This window comes from Apus apus, chromosome 3 (assembly GCF_020740795.1).
Source record: "Apus apus isolate bApuApu2 chromosome 3, bApuApu2.pri.cur, whole genome shotgun sequence".
NCBI classification, from domain to species: Eukaryota; Metazoa; Chordata; class Aves; order Apodiformes; family Apodidae; genus Apus; species Apus apus.
This window is the reverse complement of record NC_067284.1, coordinates 88,670,724-88,693,712: the sequence shown is the minus strand read 5'-3', so window position 1 is coordinate 88,693,712 and position 22,989 is coordinate 88,670,724. Positions and strand designations below refer to the sequence as shown.

The 22,989-nt window shown below is 38.8% G+C and overlaps 2 protein-coding genes across 5 annotated transcripts; one reads left to right on the top strand and one right to left on the bottom strand.

Annotated features, from left to right (window-relative positions):
• Positions 1 to 595: 595 nt before the first annotated feature.
• On the top strand, positions 596 to 4,208 carry C3H6orf120 (chromosome 3 C6orf120 homolog). Of its 2 annotated transcripts, none has more exons than XM_051613284.1 (2): positions 596 to 1,179; positions 2,574 to 4,208. In XM_051613284.1, the coding sequence occupies exon 2, from the start codon at positions 2,610 to 2,612 to the stop codon at positions 3,165 to 3,167; it is 558 nt and encodes a 185-aa protein (XP_051469244.1). In that variant the 5' UTR covers positions 596 to 1,179; positions 2,574 to 2,609; the 3' UTR covers positions 3,168 to 4,208. The 2 variants fall into 2 exon arrangements, with proteins under 2 accessions (XP_051469244.1, XP_051469245.1); XM_051613285.1 differs by lacking the exon at positions 596 to 1,179 and adding an exon at positions 2,175 to 2,195.
• A 93-nt stretch (positions 4,209 to 4,301) lies between these two features.
• PHF10 (PHD finger protein 10) lies at positions 4,302 to 22,873 on the bottom strand. 3 transcript variants are annotated; one of them, XM_051613283.1, is made up of 12 exons: positions 22,716 to 22,873; positions 20,088 to 20,194; positions 19,392 to 19,522; positions 18,539 to 18,622; positions 17,019 to 17,152; positions 16,757 to 16,906; positions 15,477 to 15,586; positions 13,891 to 14,044; positions 11,321 to 11,476; positions 6,483 to 6,591; positions 6,025 to 6,213; positions 4,302 to 4,533 (listed from the first exon to the last, which is right to left on the bottom strand). In XM_051613283.1, the coding sequence occupies exons 1-12, from the start codon at positions 22,782 to 22,784 to the stop codon at positions 4,448 to 4,450; spliced, it is 1,479 nt and encodes a 492-aa protein (XP_051469243.1). In that variant the 5' UTR covers positions 22,785 to 22,873; the 3' UTR covers positions 4,302 to 4,447. The 3 variants fall into 3 exon arrangements, with proteins under 3 accessions (XP_051469243.1, XP_051469240.1, XP_051469241.1); XM_051613280.1 differs by lacking the exon at positions 11,321 to 11,476; XM_051613281.1 differs by lacking the exons at positions 11,321 to 11,476; positions 22,716 to 22,873 and adding an exon at positions 20,425 to 22,264.
• Between the last annotated feature and the right edge of the window lie 116 nt (positions 22,874 to 22,989).

Below are 22,989 nucleotides of genomic sequence, written 5' to 3'. Positions count from 1 at the left end.
TTCTGTTCTGTTCTCTTCGGTGAGGCTTATGTTGATAGCCATGTAAACTTGCTAACTGTTGAAGGGCAACCTGTCTTCCAGTGTTTTTCATCCAACTTCAGTGCAGTTAAAAAAACGGTTTCACTAACTTTAGGGCTTCATTGTGAAAATGCTTAGCATGTTGAAGAAAAATCTACATATTCAGTCGCTCAATATCTCACCATCCTCCTCAAAAGTGTCATCCTTCCTTGACTCAGAATTTACAACGACACAAGTCTTACTTTACTGGACTTACAAGGGCTCTGACACCGTGCACCACCCGCAACACCAAGCGCATACCCTCTGACAACACAGCAAACTCCCGCCCCTCCCGGCTGCAACTGAGGTGGCTCCTGCAGGCCAGGATGACCACTGCCCTGACAGGACAGGAGCACCAGGGCAGGGCAGGGCCGCTCCTAGGCCCCCTGCACCCGGGACTCGCCGGCCACGCAGCCGAGCGGGGACGCTGCGGGCCGGGCTGCGTGCGGGTGTGCCGGGTTGCCACGGCGACAGCCCCGCCCCGCCGCCCGTCTCGCGAGAGCAGGGGCGGGGCGGGGTTGCGCGGGGAGGGGTGCGCGCCTGTGCGCGGCTGCGGGGGCGGCGCGGAGGCCTCCTCACCCCTGCGCTGGGCTCGGCGGGGCGGCTGCCGCGGCGTGCGGGAGGAGCGGAGCGGAGCGGCGCGGCGCTTTGCCCTGCCCTGCCCTGCCTGCCGGCCGGCTCCTCAGGGGCAGCCGCCGCGCTGCCCTGGTCCGCCTCGGCCCGCCCTGGGGCGGGGCTTGCCCCCTGCGCTGCCGCACGTCCGCCAAGCTTGCTGGTCCGCCTCGCCTTGGCCGCGGCCTCGCTGTTGCCGGAGCCCCGTGGCAGGTCGGACGCGAGCGGTGCCTCAGCCCGGGGTCGGCGGGCTGACGTCGGAAGCGCTGCCGTGCCCGCCGGGCCGGCCGCCGCGCCGCCTTGTGTGACGCTGGCGGGGCCCGGGGCCGGCGGGGCGGTGGCACAGTCGCTTCGTGTCCCGTTGCCCCCCGCAGCTGTCCGCCCCACCCTCGGGGACGCGGGGATCCCACGGGGTGGGCAGAGGCGCTCGTGGCTCTGTCCAAGGTCTCCCGAGGTCGCCTCTCCTGCCAAGTGCTGCTCCGGCGCCGAGACGCTTTCGTTTGTCCCTAGGTAACTAAAGTGTTTTCCACTCAGATGGGGAGCTCTTCTCGGTTCTCCGCTCGGATGTTTCACCACCGCTTCGATTTAGAAGTGGCGGAGGGTCAGTTCCCTGATACAGGGAGACGAGAGGCAGAAAGCTGTTCGGTTTTTTTCTGTCGCTGTTGGGGGTGGTTTGTCAGTCTGGAATGGCGTGCTGCTTTCTTTTATGCTGTCTTTGCATAAACGTGGCCTTGTGTGTATTATAGAGACCTTTGGGACAGAAAACTTGGATCTACAGAAGTATTTGTACGTTTTTTCCCTATAACTCTTTAACTGTGAAACCTTTAAGGTTTAAGTGACATCTTAGTGGAAGGAATGCAGTTTGTTTAGATGCTAACAAGGTATGTTAACAACATACTGGTAGCTTTCATGTGTAAGACAGCTGTAGTGTCCTTACGGAAGGAATGAGAGGATGGGAATCTTAATCTGAAACATGAAAGTGCTTGTACTCATGGTTCCTCTAGAGACTGCAATGTGCTTGTCAAATTCAGTCATCTGTGTGTCTTGGAAACCTGCAACAAGATTGAGAGCTTGTGTCTTTGTATGCACACACTTAGTGCAACTGTTGGAAGGACTGGAGTGCTGCTGGCACGCTCAGGCTGCCTAACTGGGAGCGTGCAACAAGGAGGGAAAGGGCACGAGATCCTTAAGTCTTGCAGCAGTCCTTTCCATCCTCCCTTTGCCCCAGTAGCTTCAGCCTTCTGTTTTGTAAGCAAGTGCTGTAAAGAGCTGAGCTTTTGTATGGCAAGAAAATCTTTAGGGAAGTAAATGCATTTTTTTCAGAGAAAATATGCCAAGTCTAGTCCTAGAAACTATCCACACAGCAGAAACATAAATTCATATATTATCTCACTGGATAATGTTTTTATTTCCAGCTCCATTCCCAGTGCAAGTCAGCATGCATACATCCAGATTGGCACCTTTACTGTCTTCTGAATATGAGAGGATGGGAGAACAAACAGAATGCCATAAATACCTGATACAAAGTTAAGCTTCAAGCGTGCAGATCTTCCTTTTTTAACTCTTTTTTTTTTTTAACTGAGGTTAAAATCATTATTGGATTTAAGGTTTCATGGGTATCTGTCAAATTTGGTAGAGTCTTTGTCAGTTCTGGATGAAAGAAAACCTGCTCGATAAATTTCTGTTGAAGTTAAGAAATTCAAGCCATTATAATCCTACAGAGCTCTGAATCTTCGCAATGGGTTTTGTTACTATTAAAAAAGAAGTTAATGAATATCCTTAACTGAAGTTGCTTAAATGTGGGTGGACTAGAGATTTCTAAAAATTACCAAATTTAAAAGGAATAAATAAATCAGTTCCTTCCAGGAATATGCTAAAATCTGAATTATTTTTTGTGTTCACAGGGTAGTACATGGGACACAGGAATATAACTTAACACCATGGATCTAAGATGGAGAAGAATCCTGATAACGTTTTTGGCAGCTCAAGTACTACTTGTGATAAATGCCTTTGAGAAAGAGGATGTCCCTGAAGAATGGATTCTTCTTCATGTTGTTCAGGGTCAGATTGGAGCAGGAAACTACAGCTATTTGAGACTAAACCACGAGGGAAAGATAGTACTTCAGATGCAGAGTTTAAAAGGTGATGCAGACTTGTACGTCTCTGATATGACTCTTCACCCCAGCTTTGATGAATATGAGTTACAGTCTGTAACTTGTGGCCAGGATGTTGTCCGCGTACCTGCGCACTTCCGCCGCCCAGTGGGAATAGGGATTTACGGTCATCCCTCCCACCTGGAGAGTGAATTTGAAATGAAAGTATACTACGATCGGACAGTTGTGCAGTATCCGTTTGGTGAGGCTTCTTACAACCCTGACGAGATGGAGGCAAACCAGAAATATTCACAGTCTACAGAAGATGAATCTCAGGATGAGGAGTCTGTTTTCTGGACTATACTTATTGGAATATTGAAATTAATACTTGAAATTCTTTTCTAAAACAAAACACACTGGACTAAGTCACACTTAAGCCTGTTAAAATTGAACATGAATTATTTGCTATAATCTTTAATACTCTTTGTTATGTTTTCTGAAGAGGTATTTGGGTATTCCAGAAAGGAAGGGGAGGAAAAAGCCATATTTAATTTTATATTGTAAATCCTCTCCTACATGTAAAATGAGCAGCACAGTATTTCTTTCCAGTGTTCTTTAGACATCAGAGCTTGAAAATTAATTGGGATCTTATTTAATTCACTTTAAATGGGTGCTTAGGAAAATCAACTCTAATTTCAGTATTTTCTATTGTTTTTTATAAAGAAAAGTGAAATAATCTGCTGCACTTCAGTGCCCCCTCTCAATTCAGAGCATATTTTAAAATAAGATCTGCTTATTTTCTGAGCAAGTATCTCCTGTAAAACTCATTACCCATGTCTTTTGAGAGTTGAGGTGCCTAGGGTAAAGGAAGGAAAACCAGTCACCTGAGGGGATAGATGATCTATATTTTGACTGCTTGTGCTCTGCATTGACTCAGCCATCTGTCAAGCATTGGCCTGTCTAGTCACTCATCACCTCTGCAAACCCATGACCTGGATCCAAGTGCATGTTACGTTACTGTTACTGCAGGGAGAACAGGCCTTCAGCTGTTGTTACTTATCAATACAACACTTTAATTCTTCATTAAAAGCAACGCAGCATATAGGATCTTGAACTTCAGAGGTGTTTTCTTACACCTCCCTTTATAGCTTTTTGTGATGGATGTTTTTAGTACATCTTTATGCATAAGTCATTAGCTTGAAAAGAAAAATTCTGCTGAAAGGAATATGCAGTGCATTTTAAGAAAGTCAGGTCATGCTAACTCTTCCTTGAAAGTTATTTTTTTTCAGGAGTATTTTTTGCTTTGGTTGAGTCTTTCCAAATAACCAGTTGCTATGCAAATAGTGTATATTTAAATTGCTCTGTACTTTTCACAGATCTTAGTGAGGAGTGCACTGAGATAAACAAGTATAATTTTATACGAACAATGCACATAGAATTTGAATTTAATTACTGAAAGCCTTTTTTAAAATGGGAATTTGGCTTGCCTATCTTGACATCTGACAGGACATGCTTAGTGACTAGTATCACAAAAAATAATGATGTAGCCAAAATTAAATGTTTATTTGGTAAAAAGAGAAAAAAAAAGTGGTATTGTTCCTCTTAGAGTGGTTGATTAAATAGCACCAAAGTATCGCTTTAATAATTGTGCAGTTAAGTTTTGTACAGCAAGACTTATGGGGTTTTTAGCCCTCCTTGCTGCTTTTCCCCCTTCTTCCTCCTCTTCTGGGTACAGGAGAGTCTTTCTGACAACAATCACAAATCCAGCGACCTAAGAAAAGAAAGTTATCAATTATTGGGAAACTACCTTTGCTACTCACTCATCTAGGTACACACCTTTCACCCTTTTAATAGGTGCTCATCTTTTTGCAGTGCTTCCTTTAGGGTAAACAACCAGTGTTTTTCCTTAAAATGTAAGCATCTTTTCTAAAGGTATAGAAAACAGCATATAAAATTTACCCTCCTGTGCAGACTCATGACATGTAACAGCTAGCCACACTGATCTTTATGGACCTCAAGCAGTGCCAGCACTGCCTAAGGAGGTGGTTATTAGGAAAGGACTTGAAAAAATGTGCCTGAGTTTTATTTTCACATGAATGACCACAGTTTGAAGTTATGGGGCAGTTGTTCAGAGCAGAAATGAGCGACAGTTGGGGAATGTCAATCTTCTGCCACAGGTATGGAGTCCCATTCCCCAAACCAGTGTTACTTATTTCAGTGCAGTCAGGCAGCACAGATTAAACTGCTGGCTGGGGTTCATCACCAGGCCTTGTACTAAAACTCATTTACTGAGGAAACAATAAAGGGTTGATCGAAGAGCAGAAGCACTTAACTGTTTGTATTACAACGGCTGGAATCATAAAGGCTGCTTTCATAATTTTACAGTTTTGTAGGCATATAATCTGTTTAGGTTCTGGTCTTAGGTCAGCCTGAAAGTGAAATCAGCCACTGAACCTGTACTACAGTGACAGCTAGCTCCAGTGCTTCCCAAAATAGGAATATACAGTAGTTTTGAAGTACTGTAATTACAGGGAATGTTGTTACTGCAGAGCTTGCATCCACTGAATACTTATCTGTGAACTTACTATGGATTTAGTATTACATGAAAAGCAACAGTAACTACCAGTTATTTATGTCTGAAGCTTTCTTTACACTGCCTTGAGTTGGCCAGGTGATGTGAGTAACCAGGTAATTTAAAGGTAGGGCTGCCTGACATCTAGGTACTTCACTTCCAGGTTTGACGTTTAATAAAAAAAATGGGAAGGAAGGGGTTTAAAAAAGTGTTTACAAATACTAAATTCAGCATAATTTTACATTTAGAAACTCAAATAATAGCACAAACACTTTATTAATGTGAAACCTACACTCCAGCAATATGCAGCAATACAGCCTCTTTACAGGTTTCTTTTATGAAAAGAAGGAATTATTCTCAGTATTCTGTGGATATAGGAAAAAAAAACAACAACCCAACAAACAACAACCCTAGTTCTGAGTGAGTCTGTTCAGATTCTGTTGTAAAAGCCAATTGTATTTCCTATACAGGAATTGCCAGGTAAAACTGTGTACAACCAAATATAAAGAAATAAAGCTTATTAAAAAAACTAGGTCCTAATAGTGTGAATGGTTTCCTACAGTGTTGCTTACTCCTACCCTTCACACTGGTTATGAATTACTTCAAATGCAATGCATATATTAATTCTGACAGAGAAAGCCCAGGACACAGAGGAGGTGGGTAGAGAACAATTAACTATTCCTTTATTACCTGAAGGGATAGCGTCAAGCCCCACACAGAAAGTGTGATAACCACGGTCACATACATCACAGAACATCATTTCTTCTTCATGGTGAGGCTGCCCACATATAATGCATGTTTTACACTCCATACATTGCCAAGGATAAGTCTTAATCATAGCAACAAGCTCCGGGGTCATATCAAGGCAAGAAGGGTGGCCTAGATTAAAACCAATATTATTACTTTTGTGTCTGAAATGAAACGTAAACTTAGTTAGATTGTTTGCTTTTACAGACACCTCCTGGTGAGATTCCACAGTGCACTGAATGTGCTAGTACATGTAACATTAAATAGAGATGGAGTCTTAACAAAGGACAGAAAAGGCAATTGAACTGTTGGTAGACAACTGTAGTATGCTAAACACTTCCACAGAAAGATCTGTCAAACAAACTCCCTTAGGAATCTGCTTACTATATGCAGATACTTACCACTGTTGTCACACTGGGAGCAATGTATAAGAGCTTCAGCTTTTCCTTTCTTGTTGGACTCCTTACCCTTCAGACAAATTCCACATATAGCATTTGGAATGACCTTTGGCTGGAAGGGTAGAAGAGGGCTATAAATTCATTCCGGAAGAATTGACAGATTTAACAGGAAATGTCATATATCTCCTTAACTCTTAAAATTAATGAACTATCTGTTATGATGTGTGAACCTTAAAACGTAAGACAGTAACTGTCAAGCAGGAGCACTGAAAAAAAAACACAGATTAACTAGATAAAATTTTGTATTTAGCACACGTAGTGAGTTATGTAAATCAAATTGGAGCAAAAGCTTGTATTCAATTCTTCCTATAAATTAATCAGCCAACATTCCCCTCGATGTAAATTAAATGTGACATAGCATTAAAGATGTCACTATTTTTTCTGATATAGAATACTTTATGAATCTGTGCAATTTCCTCTTTGATTAAATACAATTTCCCATTTGCATTAATACAGAATATTAATACAGAAATACAGAAAATTTCAAAAGCAATAAACAATTTTTGTGTCTTTAGTTACAAAATACCTGGTTAGCTATGCTGCACACAGCTATTATACCATTCTTGTATCCAGTCATAAAAGCTGTAAAAAAACCACACACTCTTGCATGTAACAACAGGTTTACATTCATCGTTTTTCTAAGTGATAAACTGGAGTTCATTTGGGTCCGTGAGATCCATTTAAAAGGTAAGAGAAAAACAGCAGGCTGTTACAGTGACATTTGTGTACGTATTCTGTGTCTCAACCAAAGAGAGACACCAACAGAGTTTTATCTGGAGGAGAACCAAGAAAGCCATAAGGCATTATAAATTTCAGAAGTTACATTGTTGAACTTTGACCTCTCCTTAAGTAAATAAGTGAAAAATGTGGTTTAAAATTAATACAGTACTCACTGATGTTAAATTGACTAGTGCCACAGTTCTAAAAAAATGTTGCTACAAAGACACAGCTAGTAGAGGGAGTTGCCCAAAGCATATCTTGTTTCTAAGGAAATAAATGGCTTGTTAGTGAGCAAGGAGAGTTTTGGTCAACTACCAACCACATGGGGGAAGAATGAAGTTTAATTTTAAATTTTGAAGGTGAAAACAAGAAAAAAAAAATATATATACACATATGTGTGTGTACACATATGAAAAAAATACCGAGATCTTCTGCAATACATCTTATCTTTAAGTGTGTATATTTCCTAGCCAGTTTTGCCTAAAATATAGTGAGATAATTAATATTTTAACTCCTTTTTAGTCAGGATGCACTGCTTTATGTTTTCTGAAGTCTTCAATTTGCTTTTAAAGTTAAAACATGGCTACAATCTGCTTTAGTTTGTCTGGTCTAAAAGAGTTAATTTAAGAAAACAAAACACCATACCAGATGTTTATAGGTAACTTCCTTCAAAAGATGACAGAGGCATTCATACAGTCTTTTTTTTTTGCTTATTTATTTTTAAAAAAGCAGAGTCCACCTGTTTTACACATAAATATAATAAAACAATAAAAGAAGTCTAACATTCACAAATGTCTCTACAAAATAATAAATATAATGGAAGCAAAACCACACAAACTCTTACTGTAGACTATACTATGTGTTCTACATGTATACCTTTATACCCTTATCCTCCCAACAAAAGTGGCACATGCTTAAACCTTGTCAGTCTTGCAGCATTTACCCTTCCGTTGTTTAGACTACATTCTAATTTTTTTTAAATTGTGTTTTTATCTATTTCTAAGCAAACCAAGCCTTTCTAGAATAGTAGATGCACTTTTCTAATCAGACTTCTAGTTTGTTATGGATTTGTATTTTACTGCCCTTAATACACAGCAGCAATCTCCCTTGTACTCCAGCAAAACTAAAGTGAGCTACTTTTCAGTCACTGTACCTGCATTAGGGTGTGTGCTAACACTGATACACATAATTCTAAAGTTAAACACCAATACAGATGCATTTATTAACAATGCTTCCATCTATTCTTACTTCACTAAATTGTGTTCATTAGAAATCATGCATGTTGGGGGGTGAGAATCACAGCCTATTAATAAAGTTCCAACAATACAGAAGTATTTTTGCAAAAATGAAAAAAAAAAAAAAAAGGCAAGACTGTTCACATTTAAAAATAGTTTGAGTTCTACCACCATAAATGGCTTTTAGAAATACTATGAAAAAAGTTTATCAGATACAAGTGGGAAGTCACAATATCACATCTGATTAAATTTTGCTTTCTACGTCCTCATCTTATTGCGACAAGGAAGGGAGAGAAAAGGAATACAGGGTTAAAATGATGACTGCTTGCTCTGTGAGTATTCACTTCCATGGTGCTATGCTGCAGCTCTCAGAGAAAGCGTTCCAACTACACCATTTTTATAAGGTCCTATTCTGAATGCAAAGCATTCCATTTTCATATACAGTGACCCAAAACAGAAGTGTTGCAAAACAGTTTCTCAATGCATTTCAGTTTTATGTGCAAAAAATCTCCTGTACTTTTAACAGTACCCTACATGTGCAATTGTAGTAGCCAGTCCTGCAGCAACAAAGACTCACTACTTGTAACATGACAAAATGTTGAACACATGCTAACAGTTCTTTCTTAAATAACTCACAATAAAAATGGCTCCATATAAAATACATTATTCTTTTTACTCAAAAATAACTCCATGGAAATGTGTGATTCCTGTAATACTCTTATAATGTGGCTATAACTACACATTTGCATGTTGATGCCATAGCAACTATCCTTCAATTTTAAGTACATATAACCAAAAGATTACTGTTCTACAAAAATAGTTAAATATTAGAGAACAATACAGAACAAAAGTATTACAAAAATTTAGAATTAACAGGGACGACATTTTAAGTCAGATAAGCCTTCAGCTTAAAGTGCCTAACATTTAGGCACATATGGTATATCAGTATCTGGTAATTTTATAGACCAACAAACAAGAATCTTTCTGTCTTAGCAGTTAAAAACAGCTGATGTAATTTGGTCTACTGAAAGCATTTGAATGTTCCCACAAACAAGAAAGCCAATGCTCTCACCCTCCGAAAACAACATCACCACCTGTGACTTACCAACAGCCTGATGGCTGATGGAGGCAGGGTATGCTGACATTGCAAAGGTGTGGCACTCTAAGTTTTCAGTAATACCTTATTACTAACACAATTGGTAATTTTGAGCCAATAAGTAATTGCCACGGGAATCCATTTTTGAAATGCAATGCTGTACACTACCGTTACTCTTCTACAATTAGAAGTTCAGTTGCAGTGAGTTCTGCCCCATCAATTTGCTTTCTATGCATTCAAAAACCCATTAAACAGATTGGACTAATCAACACTCAGACATCTCACAGCCAAGTCAAACTTCTGTAAACCAGGGGCACAAATCTCTAATGTCAAGTTAAAGAAAGCTAAAAAAATGTCAAGCTCCACCTTTGGATTTCATATTCATGGGAATATGCATTCTATATCTACAACAATTTCCAAAGTTTATATATATAAAAAATATACATATGGTACCACAGTCTAAATCTCCATAGTTTGCATATTTCTTAGTAAGTTCCTGAAAAGAGAAAACACAAATGGAGCTTGCTATCTGTTATGAACTCGTACAGATACTGTATGTAGAGAAAATTTACCAAAGCTGTCCAATTCTTGCTGGAAATTAGCTTCTTAAGGTAAGTTGTAGTTTATTTACTATTAACTTGGTAAATACAGATAGTAAATATATTTATGAATATAAAATGCAAGCCATCAATAGCTCACTTTTTCCGAGACAGTTTCTCAGTATGTATGATCTTGTCACTGACAAAAATGTTCCTTCTTCCTTAATCTCTCTCAACACGCATTTCCAACGGCTGAATGCTAAACCCTATCTCTATGTAGTGTTTTCCCTCTCTATGGGTCTATTCCTACTCCCACCTAAGTCAGTGGAAAATTCTCATTCCCTTCAGTGGAACATGTTTAGGCAATTACGTGTTCTAGAAGTGTTACACTATATTCAGATGGTGTCAGTATGCAGAATAATAATACATAAATAAGGCATGTCAATACCCATTTCTTCTGCAAAGTTTTAAATCTAAATCTTAGTCTTAAGTTTTGAAATTATTATACAGTAATACTGATGATTTGTGTCTTAGGTTTGGCCATCACTGCTTGACAGCTGAAATGTCCTCACCCATGTTTTAGCTTGGATGAAAGCATATTGCCCAGAAACATTTCTACATAGCATGAACTACATAAAAAGCTATTTTCCATATACTGTTAAGGTGGTTACGTAGTGTTGCCTATACAACTGTAGTAAGTTACTTGCCTTCCATCCTATACATTGTAACAGCTCAGGATAAAAGACTAATTAAAATTAATGTATTAACAGAATATTCAGCCACATAGCTGCACTTTACAGCACTGATCTCTTGGTATGATGCCATACTAAACAGTAGGGGGAAAAATGGATACTGAATGCTAGTTTTGAACTGGGAAGTAATTTTGACTGCTAGTTTTAAGGCAGACACAAAGATGCAGAGTTCCAATGATAAATCCACAGTGATTTCTGGTGTCACTGCCTGGGAAACCAAGAAGCTAACAGAAACAGAGGCCACTGTATAGCTAGGGTAAAGGAAAGCCCCATATGAAACAAAAGCAAAAAGGAAGTAAGGAAGCAACGGATGGAGCACACAACAGGAGAGCAGCTAGTGAAGTACAGCAAGCAGAAGTTCCATATTTTTTAAAAAAACAAGTATTTCAGGGAGAGGCTGGTCAGGAAAGAAGTTCAGTCAGGGGCTTTTTTCTTCCACCTTGTACCCAGGAACTGATTTGGATAAAACAGAACGTTTGGAACCATCTTTTCTTGGAGTAGCACTTTTGTCTCTTGTTTTTTGTCTTCCCTGAAAAGAATCCTCCTGGTTGTCTGTGGCGCAATCACCTTCAGATACATTGCCAGACGAATTGTCCTATAATAAAAATATCATAGCTATATTTTTTATTTTTTGGATAGACAAACAAGTCTTTCCTATGCCTTAGAGCCAACGAAGGTAAAAGAAGGATATATCTTTCCTTCTGCAAAAGCATGGGGTACATCACAATCTAGAACATCTTTGCTCACAATCTTTATTATCTATTTTTTCTCATCCTAAGAGGTCAGCAGAAGCAATAGCTGTCATGTTTTCCAGTTGGTTTTGATTCCAGAGTGGGGAGCATAACAGTGTAATTCTTTGAACCATTTTCCTTCAAAAGTCAGCAAGAAATCTAGTATATATAAATATATATAAAGATGTTGTTTACAAAGTACAGGGCAAGCAGAGCAGTTAAAAGTGCCCTTGCCATGCATTTAAAATGTACAACCAAAGAGCACTGCCTTGAATTAAACATATGAAGGATTTTTCCTGCCACCCTCATCTACTATTTTCACCAGGAGCAATCTGAATATTCCATTTGGATTGCAGCAGAAGAATGCCATAAAAGGCAAAACAGACTTCAACACTTAATACAAAACCAAACATCAGAATTCATGCTGCAGTTAAAACTATTTTTTTTAAGGAATGGGAAGGCAAGAAAGAAGGGAAGAGGTTCAAAGAGGGCGAGAGATCAATGTAAGCATAATTAAGAGCAGCAGCACAAGGTTTTTCTCAGAGAAGTGTTAATGAAGGCCTCCAAAAAGCTCCAGAGGAAGGCAATATGATTAATCATATTTATTACAATAAAAATCAAAAGGCCAATAAACAATGGTGCCCTCCAGTAAAAGGGAGCCTATACAAGCACAGTGCTAATCAGCCTGTGCCTAAAATCAACACAGCTGAAAAAAAACCAAAACAAACCCAAAACCAGATACAGGGCAAAGGGAGGAGTAAGTATAACACAAAAGCAAAGCAAACTGTAGCAACAAGTAATTGTATGTTTCACCATTATTTTAGAAGAAAGGTTCTTTAGGAAAGGCCCATTAAAACTACAGAACAGGAAAAATTGCTACCTGACTCCAACACTGGGGAGGGTGAAAAAGTAAAAAGCATGAAGCATATTGTAGGACTCACCAGGGAGATCTGATGAACAGTAGGTAGCCCAAAACTCAGGAAAAGAGGCTTGACAATTGCCCACCTTTCTGTTTGACAGGTATTTTTCCTGAGGAATACACCCCAATGACTAGCTTCCATAGCCAAATCCACTTCATAGGAATCTCATTTCAAATTTGCCCTACACTCTTCCAACACAACCCTTCTGCATTCTGTCACCAAAAAGACTTCTGACCTTCTGTGGAAAATAAAAGGATAGTCTGCTTGGTACAATTACTTTCATTTACCGCTAAGGGGAACTGAAGTCAGTGGAAAAGTGAACTGGGAAGAAATGTTTAAAGACCAACTGCAAAAAAAATAGAGTATGATTACACCAAAGTTTGGAGTGGATATTTAGGATGCTAAGTTGATATGATTTTAAAATTAGGTAGAAAGGCTGCATAAACAGCTATGCCTTCCAGCCTACAAGCTGACCACCTTCTCTTTTCTTCAGCTACAAGTATCTTACAAATAATCTAACAAAATAAATATTTGGCAAAATTTAGCATTATATATACCCACCATCTAACATGTTCATCAGCGGAACTGGAAACTTTTAAATGTATTTTTGATTTTACATTCCATTACTCTTAAAATTAGGGTTAAACTTCTGGGAAGTGGTTGTCACCAACATACTAACTACATCAATACAGCAACAGTTCATTTGTATTCAGACAGCTCATCTGAAGCTCAGATGCTCGAGCACTTAAAACACTTAGAGGTAGTGAAAAGGTACGTGAAAGTTTCCATTACCTTCCAGTAACAGTTAGTTTTGTGTTTGCATAGAGAGAACATAAACATCTTTAAGGGGATGTACTGTAAAGCAAGAAACAGTGCTTTTTGCTGTCTCTAAATTGTAATAAAGTAACTGTTTCTGTACTGAGTACTTCTTGCCTCTACCTGACAAGAAGAAAATATTATCACGAAAACAGTCTCTTTACTGACAGATTCTGTGGGACTTAAGTAGCAAAACATACTGTGACCTGAAATAAGAGTCCATTCCCCTAAAACACTAGCAATTTCTCCTTGTGCAAAAGGCCATAACAAAAAGCTGAGTTGAGAAGATTCTTCAATATTTCTTAAAAAAAGAAGAAAAGGCCTGAAATTTCAAGTATTTGTTTGATTAACTTTAAAAATAGATCAAAATGGAAAGCTGGACAGCCATGTTACAAAGTAAAGTACTAAAAAAAAGGGAGTACTTCATAGTTTATGATTCTCCTACATTTTGCAAATGTTAAAGATTCGACTAAGAGATTACTGAAACTAACAAAAGTGAAGGGAATGCATTTTTTTTTAAGAATACTTTCAATGTGTCTCACCGAATTGCCTTTGGTTTTCCGTTTTTCATCACCTCGCCCTTCCTCTGCATCATCGGAATCTCCATCGCTGTCTAAGGCAGGCAGCTCCGGATCCAAAGGAGGTTCGTAAAGGGCAGTGTTTAATGGCAAGTAACGAAGTTCATCTGGAGAGTATCTGGAGAGGATAAATAAATAAAAGACAATTTAGGTACATTTTATGCATAAATGTTAAGTCACATAGCAAAAAAGGACTTCAAAGAGAAAGAGTAAGAAAAGCCCCCTTTTTCAGGAGGGCACATAAAAACTTGCAGTTCTGAAAACACAGGAAACATACTAATTTCTCTTCATTTACATGATACCATCTAGTGCTTCTTTTCTTTGTATAGTTGATATTTGTGGAACACAGGAAGAGTGTATTTGCAGTGTTCCAAATGTACATAAAAGGCCACTCAACCCCTACAAATTTTAAATCAATCCATGTTACTATGCCCAGACTACACATTTTGTTAAGTACATGCACAACAATTCTAACCCAGGGCACACAAACAGGTAATAAGTAAAAAATAAGTCATATGTCTGAGATACTAGATACTGAATGAGAACAAAAAACGTGTATAAAAATAAAATTTCAGAAGAATATGAAGATCTAATCACATTGCTTACAGCCAGATACAGCTTAACATGTAAATACTAAGGTTATTATTAAGTACAATATATTATTTTGATGTACATTTTGAAAGGTTGTTTTCAAAGCTTGTGTTTAACTAAGAAGGATAGTTTCACTTGCAGCTTCTGAGTGCAAAATAAACAAATTATCTAGTATATTTATTTCAATTAATTAAATTAAATGGAAGTCCTTAAAGACTATCCTGTAACATGCAAATTTGGGGTGGGCTGTATGCTCACACACTGAGCAAGGCATATGCAGATAAATAGCTTCTCTAAAGAAAACCCTGCACATACAGGACGAGCACATCCCTCCTGTACAGATGTTAAGACTTAGGCAACAATTTGAAATCAGTATATATTTGTCAAATGGGAGCATGTCACCAGGTAAAGACTTAAATCTGTGTAGACAGTCAAGTGCACGTTTTTAATGAAATATAAATATCCAGTTAGCAATACCTTTCTCTCTTAGTTACAAACCCAACGTTAAACTTAGCCCACAAGACCTACCAATTTTTTTAACTAAAAATTTAATTTAAAAAGGACAGTAAGACTGTCACATGGAAAACGGGATGAGAAGCAAGCATTGCAACATTTTGGTGCAGCAACATTATTCTCAGCACACATGCAGAGGCAGACCGTAACTAAACACACAAGGGTGGCAGGAGTCTAATCAGGTGTCTCCTTTCACCTTAGTAAATACCTGAGTAGGCCAAATCTCAGGCACTGCAATGCATCAGCAGACACAGTGCACTTGCAGCCAGTACTGTTTTGCTGACAAAAGCTGTCATGCTATATGCATCTACGAGACTAGTAAGTGTCCCAAGCACAAAATTAATTAAAAACTTTAAAGTAAATGCATGGAAATGTTTTCCATCTGCTAGATGTAGAGAAAATAGATCAGTGCATCAGAATCAGCAGTTAGGATGCTTTTAAAATACCTTTTGTAGTACTCCTGAAACTGGCCGGGTATGAGAGCCACTGGATAAGGACTGACTTTTGTTCTTTCTGTAGGCAAGATTTTGTATTTTCCTTGAGGCACCTGGATAATCTGTATCATTTAATACAAAACAATTACATTTGTGCTTCACATACAAACTTTTGAGCCTTCCTCACCACCTACTCCCCACAAATATTTTTCAATTAGCCAGTTTTATTGAGTTGGAACCCAAGTTCTCACATGGGAAATCCAATTCATTAAAAAGGTAAAAGATCCCACTCACAAAACAGTATTATGGATTAAGTCCAATCACTAAATATCTAATTAACTGAATGAATATTAGATTACTTCTAACAGTATATAATATAATTTAAAAATTAAAATCTAATAATTTAAACAGCAAAAATTAACTTTTGTGACAGTCAGCTTTAGAATTAATTATCATATTGGTGCACATTGGTAAAGCAAAAACATGTCCATCTAATTCTGAAACCAGACTGTACTATTGAAAAAACCTATTAGTGATACAAATATGTGGAAAGAGGCTTACACAGAAGCCCTGTTTCCCTTAGAAAGAACTAGAACTACTTATCTACTATCTTGTCTCTAACATGGGTCAATACGAGAAAAAGGTAAACTTTCCATACTAGACTACCTTATAATAATCTGCATGAAGAAAACGGTTGCTTTACTGTTTTCCAGCAAGCATAACAGTCATGCCTCAAAATGCCAACCAATTTTACTTTTTTTAATCAGGCACAGAAACATGAAATATATCTAATACAAAAATATTTTAACACCTAACAAAAAAAAAGTCGTAACACTGTCAGACAACACTCTTTTAGAGGATAAATAGTTTACTTTTTTTACTCTAGATATTATTCAGGCACAATTTTGGAGGTGTTCCAAAAAATAATTAACCATTTATATGAAGAGATACAATAGTAAGAGAAGCTTCTTCTCTATTTAAACATTCCTCTTTGTTTTAAGCTGCTGACTACTACCAACAGATTAAAGACATGACATCAAAATAACCCTGAAATTTGTAAAGTTTCCACGTACTTTCAAGTTAAAAAAAGTTTTTACATTAAATATATTTGAGATTATTATTTTAGCAGTATTGCCCATTTAACAGTAAAACTGTACAAGTCCCTACATGACTGAAACCAGACTCATCAAAACCCTTGACAATAAAATAGTTACAATGGTATGAAAACCAACTTTACTAAAACAAGCAAGGGACTACCTATTGACATTGGTAAGAAATTTAAATCTTCCTACATGTGTCTGTAAATCAAAATAGGCTCTTCTTTCTTCCATCCGCTCTCGGTTTAAATTACTGTTGAATTCTGCAGCTTTCTTGGCAGCTTTTTTAATATATTCTGGAACTTTACTGGCTTCTACTTTCTGTGTGTTCTGCTGTTGCATTTGCTGAAATAAAAATAATTTTATCAATTCACAAAAATTTCACTACCATCTTGAGAACAGCCTTTTGTTACAGTCCACGTTACAGATCTGGTTAACTACTATGTTAATTACTTACAGAGTACTCTTTATAATGATCTGTTATTCGCTGACGTTCTTTCTCTTGCAGTATAACAGAATACTCAGCATGTTTGGCAGGGTATTCTTTGATCATAAGATCAATTACTTCATCACTACGCAAAGCTGTTAGACCTAAAATAGATAAAAGCAATAATGATGCCATGTGGCAAAACTAACTTTAGCTAATTTATATCCCACAATGATCAACTCTAGTTTTTGAGCAGCTGAAGACAACAACCTGCTGTGCACAACACTTCTCTCTCTCTCTCTCTCTCTCAAGTAGGAGTGAACCTGTGCTGCTCAGCTTTCAAGGCTGATTACGAGTTTGCTTCTACCCAAGGCACTAAGGCTCATTTCTTTTCTTGCTTACAGCTACAGACCCTGGCAAATTAACTCAGCCACCTACTAAACTCCCGTGAGGCAGAACCTTTATTCTAAGCAGGACCTGGTGAACTCTCAATTTCAGTTTCCAATATCTGCGAAGTGTTAGTTTCATTAACTTGCAGAACCTTAACTGAAATCACAAAGTTTACATAACCTCTCTATATAAATCAAGAAAGAATCACAGTGAGGGAAATTCATAGCAGCAAACTGACTCCCAACTAAAGCACCTGAATTTCACCCGTCAGAATGCCTTAGTTTGCATCTGCAATGCAGAACTTCTCCTTTAAAGGTTTCAACAAAACTAATATCCAAACATTGACAACAGAATGAGGTTGACTTATGTTACTACCACTGATTATAAATATAAACTAAAAAAATAGGGAAAGTTAACTCAGTGCACATCTCAGTTGAATCTACGAGGCAGAATATAGAATTTTACTTCTATTGAGAAAAATTAGGTACTGTTCTATCTCACATACTTATGTTAAAAAAAAAATAAAAATCAAGAGAGCTGGCAGGTGAGAAATGAAGGTGGTACACCAAAGACTGTTAATATATAAAATTACATCACATTTGCACAGATTCATGATACACAGAAAAAAACGTGGCAGGCATAATTTAATCTCTAAAATGCTCCAAGTCACATATATTAGCAGAGGAAGAAAAAAATACTTAAAGCTATTTCAACATTAACTAAAACAATGACATAATTCCATTTCAAGTACATTAAAGTCTTCTAAAATGCACACCCTTCTAACATCTAAGCTGAGCCATAAAATACACTAATGTTTGCAGAGTTCCAACCAACTCAGCAAAACAAGACCAATGTACTCTCTTCCATTTGAAAAATTAGTGTTTTCTTTTCTAAAAGGATAAAAGGGTGCTAAAAGTTAATTTACAACATAGAAAAGATTTTGCTAGATAGTTAGAATAGATTCAATTTTTTTTATAACAGCTTTATTTTTATGATACCTTGTGACCAATTTAAACAACTTAATAATAAACCAGATTTCATTTCAGAATTTACACATTTTCAGTTCAGTGAAGCAATTCTTCTCTACCAAACCAAATAATATTTTCAGTGAGTCATATTTTTCATACTGTAACAAGGAATCTAACATTTTTTTTTCTTACCTAGTGTGCACTGTGTCTCTGTGATGACATTTAGTTCTCTGAGGTAGAGCTTCTCCTTGTGAGATAGATCTCGTCTTTCTAAATCTCCAAAGAAAAAAAAAGGAGCAGCAATAAAAATGTGTGCAATTACTCAAACTCCCCCACAAACAGTACCGAAGTATTTTGACAAATTTATTTCCTGGCAGTAAGACTCGTGTATTATACTACACAATAATTTTATAAATTAATTTTTAATTTAGCATACACTGTAGGTACAAGGTCATCTTTCATTGAGTACTCTGCCTGTAGTTACAATTTACAGAAATACTGAAGAAACCTAACCTATGAGCTCGGACACAGAAAACACTATCAAGCACTGAAGGTACTATGCTTTTTCCTTTAATATGCCTTTTAAAAACAACATCCAAGACAGAAAAAGTACATTTGACAATCCTTAATAATGAAGGCTCAAATCCTAGAAACAATTTTTGCAAGTTTTTCCACTGTGTAGAAAAGTTGCTACAGTTCAGGAAAAAGAATAGAGAGATACAGCTATATAGTAATAAATCACCAACAAAATACTTAAAAATAAAATTGACGTCAGTTTTCAAAAGGTACTTGGTGATCTAACCCCCAAACCGGACTTCTTCACACATTTTCAGTGGCAATACCAAAAAGGTCTTAAATTACTTCAAAAAACACAGGATACATTTTCAATATGCCAGTAACAAAACCAAAAAGTACAGCACACATAAATCAGATCTGCTTTTGACAGGGTCTTTTTTTAATCAGCTGGCTCATGATATAGTCAAAGGGACAGATTGTATACAAACTGTACAACGAGAAAGATTTTCTTCTAAAAAACTTTAAATACCTGGATATTTTCTTTTAAAGGAAGTCACACCCAAATATTCACTGACTTGCTCCTGAAGCATATAGTACTCTCCTGTTTCATCTGGTGGCCACTTGTATTCTATCAAGTTTTCAGCAGGAAAATAGCTGTATCTACGTATAAGAACAATGTTAAAACAAATCAAAGATTTATGTATCTATTTTTAGGAGGGATACATACATTTCTAGAATTTCAATAATTCCTATGTCAATGAACGATATGTACAAAGTTGGACAAGCACTTTAGAACACTACATGCTGTTAACCCATTTCAAAAGTCACTTTGTTATACCTCACTTCACATGTAATTTCTCCAAACCAGCATTCACCAGTTTTATGAGAGACAGAACATAAAGGGATATTCATGATAGCAGATAGGATACTAGGAAAAGCAGGTACTATGCTGTCAAATTCATCAAGAAAAATGTAACATTTAAAAAACATGTAAGCTGTGCTTCTGATTGTAAATTAGATGCAGCACATTCTGTGTCATTCCAAAATAAAATGTCTTAAAATATGCTGGGAGGAAAAGACAGCTAGCTACTAGGACACTGCCTCCATCCAGAAAGATGTATGAAGCATACACAAACCAAAAAAGAAGAGCTAATACTGAAGCATATCAAACAATAAAATTCAGACTACCAATAAAAAAAGTGAGAATTGTAAAAAACTGTATTACCCAAGGTCCTGACTAGAAGTTTCACAGCTCCGAGAACTGTCCCCTGAGCCCATCCGCCGTCTTTTGGATGGCTGGCTGCCGTCATTGGAATTTTCTTCTGTGTCATCCTGAAAAGACGTTGAAGATGAATTTTTTAAAAATTGAAGTATTTAGCAGATAATGTAAAACATGAAAAATAATACAAGGCAATCCACAGTTTAAATATACCTGAACTACTGAGGTATTTAAGAACACTCTCTACAAACAAATCATAGGACAGTTTACATAACAAATCCTACTCGGCTATAAACTAGCTGCATGACACATACCAGCACAGAAGAATCAGGTAGTTTCTCACCTGCTGCACAGGTAGAGCATTGACTAGACAGAGCTGTGGTTCCGACCACCAAGTTCATAATTCTTGATGTCAACTACCTGCAGCATCAACACAGCCAGACAGCTGTAGATGCAGCAAACTTCCCTCACCGGTGACAGTCAGGTACAGGACTGATTTAATCAGGCTAGCTCTCAAAAGCAACAGAAAGGGCAGAGCACAAACACCAAGTCCTTGCTGAGAGCTGATGTTTATAAAATAAAGGAAAATATTAGCAAAAGCAACAAAGGACTTTATGGATATAGAGTTAAAATAAAAGGTATAGTATATACAGTTTACAAAAAGATATGATTATAGCAAGTAACAGAGACTTGTCTTTTGTAGGGGGGAAAGTAATACAAAAACTGAAGTTGTATTGCAACAGATACAAAAGACAAACTTCAGTTTCAGAACAAAACTATTACAAGGGAAAATTTAGAAATTAACTTACAAGTGTCACTATTTGTATTTCTTTAAAACTATATAAAGCAAATAAAGGGTGAAGAAAAACCTTTAAAAATAAAGTTCAGTAAAATCTAACTAACCAAGAACTCCATTGGTCTTGCGCTTTACACTGCTTTGTTGTTTAATAATGCTACATAGCTCCTACCTTGTGCTCATCATGAACAACTCTGAAAGCATTTTGTGATCACCCATGGATGATAATTGAGAAACAGAAGGTAAAAGTGTTCAAGTCAATCACTTATTGTCACCAGTAGTAGAGGCAAGAACAAGAGAGCTCTAAGTAATCAAAACTCTGAAGTGGAGTAGTATGAAAGAATCACATTTCATAACTTCTGTGAAAGGAAGTAACCTGTCAGAAATGCATGGATCAAGCCCACAATTATACTTGCATATTAAATAAAGACAAAAAATCATTATTAGGTCTACCTTAGCTCGTATCTTTCATTCTAGTATGTTTTAGATATCACATCACTTGAAATACCAATTTAAAAGATTCTAGCAAATTGAGAACACATTACTTTTCTTACATAACATCTCACAGGACTATAATCAAGACAGGCCACGGGGCAAAACAATTTGTCTCCTGTATTTTTCGTATATTTGTTGTTTTTCAAAACTCTTCACATTTTTTTTCTTTCTTGTGGAGTAGTAAGAACATCTTTCATCCAATAGGAAAAAAATAAATAAATGTAATGAAACTGCTTTCTTAATACAGCTATACTTTAAAAGCTAGGTAAGTAGCACCTCCACTAGAACTACTACTAGTAAGGTTTCATAATTTTGCTGAGTTTACCATGTATCAACTTAATTAGACACAGCAAGGAGCAGTCCCCATTGAAAACAGTATCTCCATAGACTACTTTGTGACACAAATGTCTTATTAGCAGTTCATCCCTACTTCCCATGTGGAATATTAATACACTCCTACCGTTTTTCAACTATTAGGCAAACAAATGGATGTCCTCTATTTCTACCTTTGCTTTCATATTTGCTGAAAAATTCAGCAAAATCAATTCCATAGGTTCACAGACTAAAATGCTCTAGGAAATAAGACCGTTTGTTGCAGGGGCCTTTCCAAAAGAGTGAAAACATTTGCACTGCAATCTAAGACACGTTGCAGCTCAACCACTGTTACTGTACCATAGAGATAATTAGGGACAGTCTTGTGGCTTTCTTTCCATGCAAGCCAAACATTGTCAAAAAAAGCCCCTTCCTCCCTCGAAAATGCATAGTTCTGCAAAACGCCAGTCAGCCGAGTTCCTGGTAAATTTATCAATTGTAAGATCTGCGTAATCAACCTATATTATGTAATCAGAAAGCCTGCGTTATTAAGACGCCTTTCAAGAAGTAGCTGCCGACCTGCACCCGAGCGCGGGCGAGGAAACGGCAGAAAGTACTTGGCGCCACCAGCCCCGGCAGCGCCCCGGACGAGCGGGTACCAGCTGGCCGGCCTACGCGGGAGAACCTGCCACCGGCCCTAAACTTTGCCGGGTGCGCCGCCGGGAGCAGCCAGCGGGACGGAACCAGCCTCCGCCCCGCTCCCGCGAAGGCGCCCAAGTACTTTCCGGAAGGAGGACGGCTCTCCCGGGCACCCTCCGTCCGCAGACGCGAGCCGAAGTTCGGCCCGGGGCGCGGAGGGCAGCCCGCTGCCGCCGGCTCCTCCGGGAGGCGGGCGGCGAACCCAGGGCTCCCGGGGGTCAAGGCACCCGGGCAGAGGGGCCGGGCCACCCCTCCCGCCCAGGCGGCTGTTGCGCCGCCGCCCCAGGCCGCCGCGCTGGACCCGCAGCCCTGCGGCCGCCGCCCGCTCTCACCTTCAGGGACTGGGCGCCGGGCGTGGCCGGGTCGCTGTCGCAGAGGCGCGGGGACAGCACGGCCGCCATCGCCGCCGCCGCCGCCGCCGCGGGGGCCGCCGCCGGTTGCGCGAGGAGCAGCGCCGCCGCGCGACCCGGCCTCGCGCCGCGCCCGGCTCCGCCCCCCCTCCCCCTGCGGGGGGTGGCAACGGCCCCTACCGGCCAGCCCGCGCACGAGCGCGGCGGCTCGCGCAGCTCCTGCTCCGCCCCACTCCGGGCAGCCCGCGGCGACCCC

What these genes read in the sequence shown, in the direction of transcription:
- PHF10 (XM_051613283.1), bottom strand. Translation starts at nt 22,784, where the DNA reads ATGGCGGCCGTGCTGTCCCCGCGCCTCTGCGACAGCGACCCGGCCACG. An exon ending in CCGGCGCCCAGTCCCTGAAG is followed by an intron (nt 20,195 to 22,715) that starts GTGAGAGCGGGC and finishes ACGTCTTTTCAG; the next exon opens with GATGACACAGAAGAAAATTC. An exon ending in AGAGACACAGTGCACACTAG is followed by an intron (nt 17,153 to 18,538) that starts GTAAGAAAAAAA and finishes TATCTATTTTAG; the next exon opens with GTCTAACAGCTTTGCGTAGT.
- C3H6orf120 (XM_051613284.1), top strand. Translation starts at nt 2,610, where the DNA reads ATGGATCTAAGATGGAGAAGAATCCTGATAACGTTTTTGGCAGCTCAA.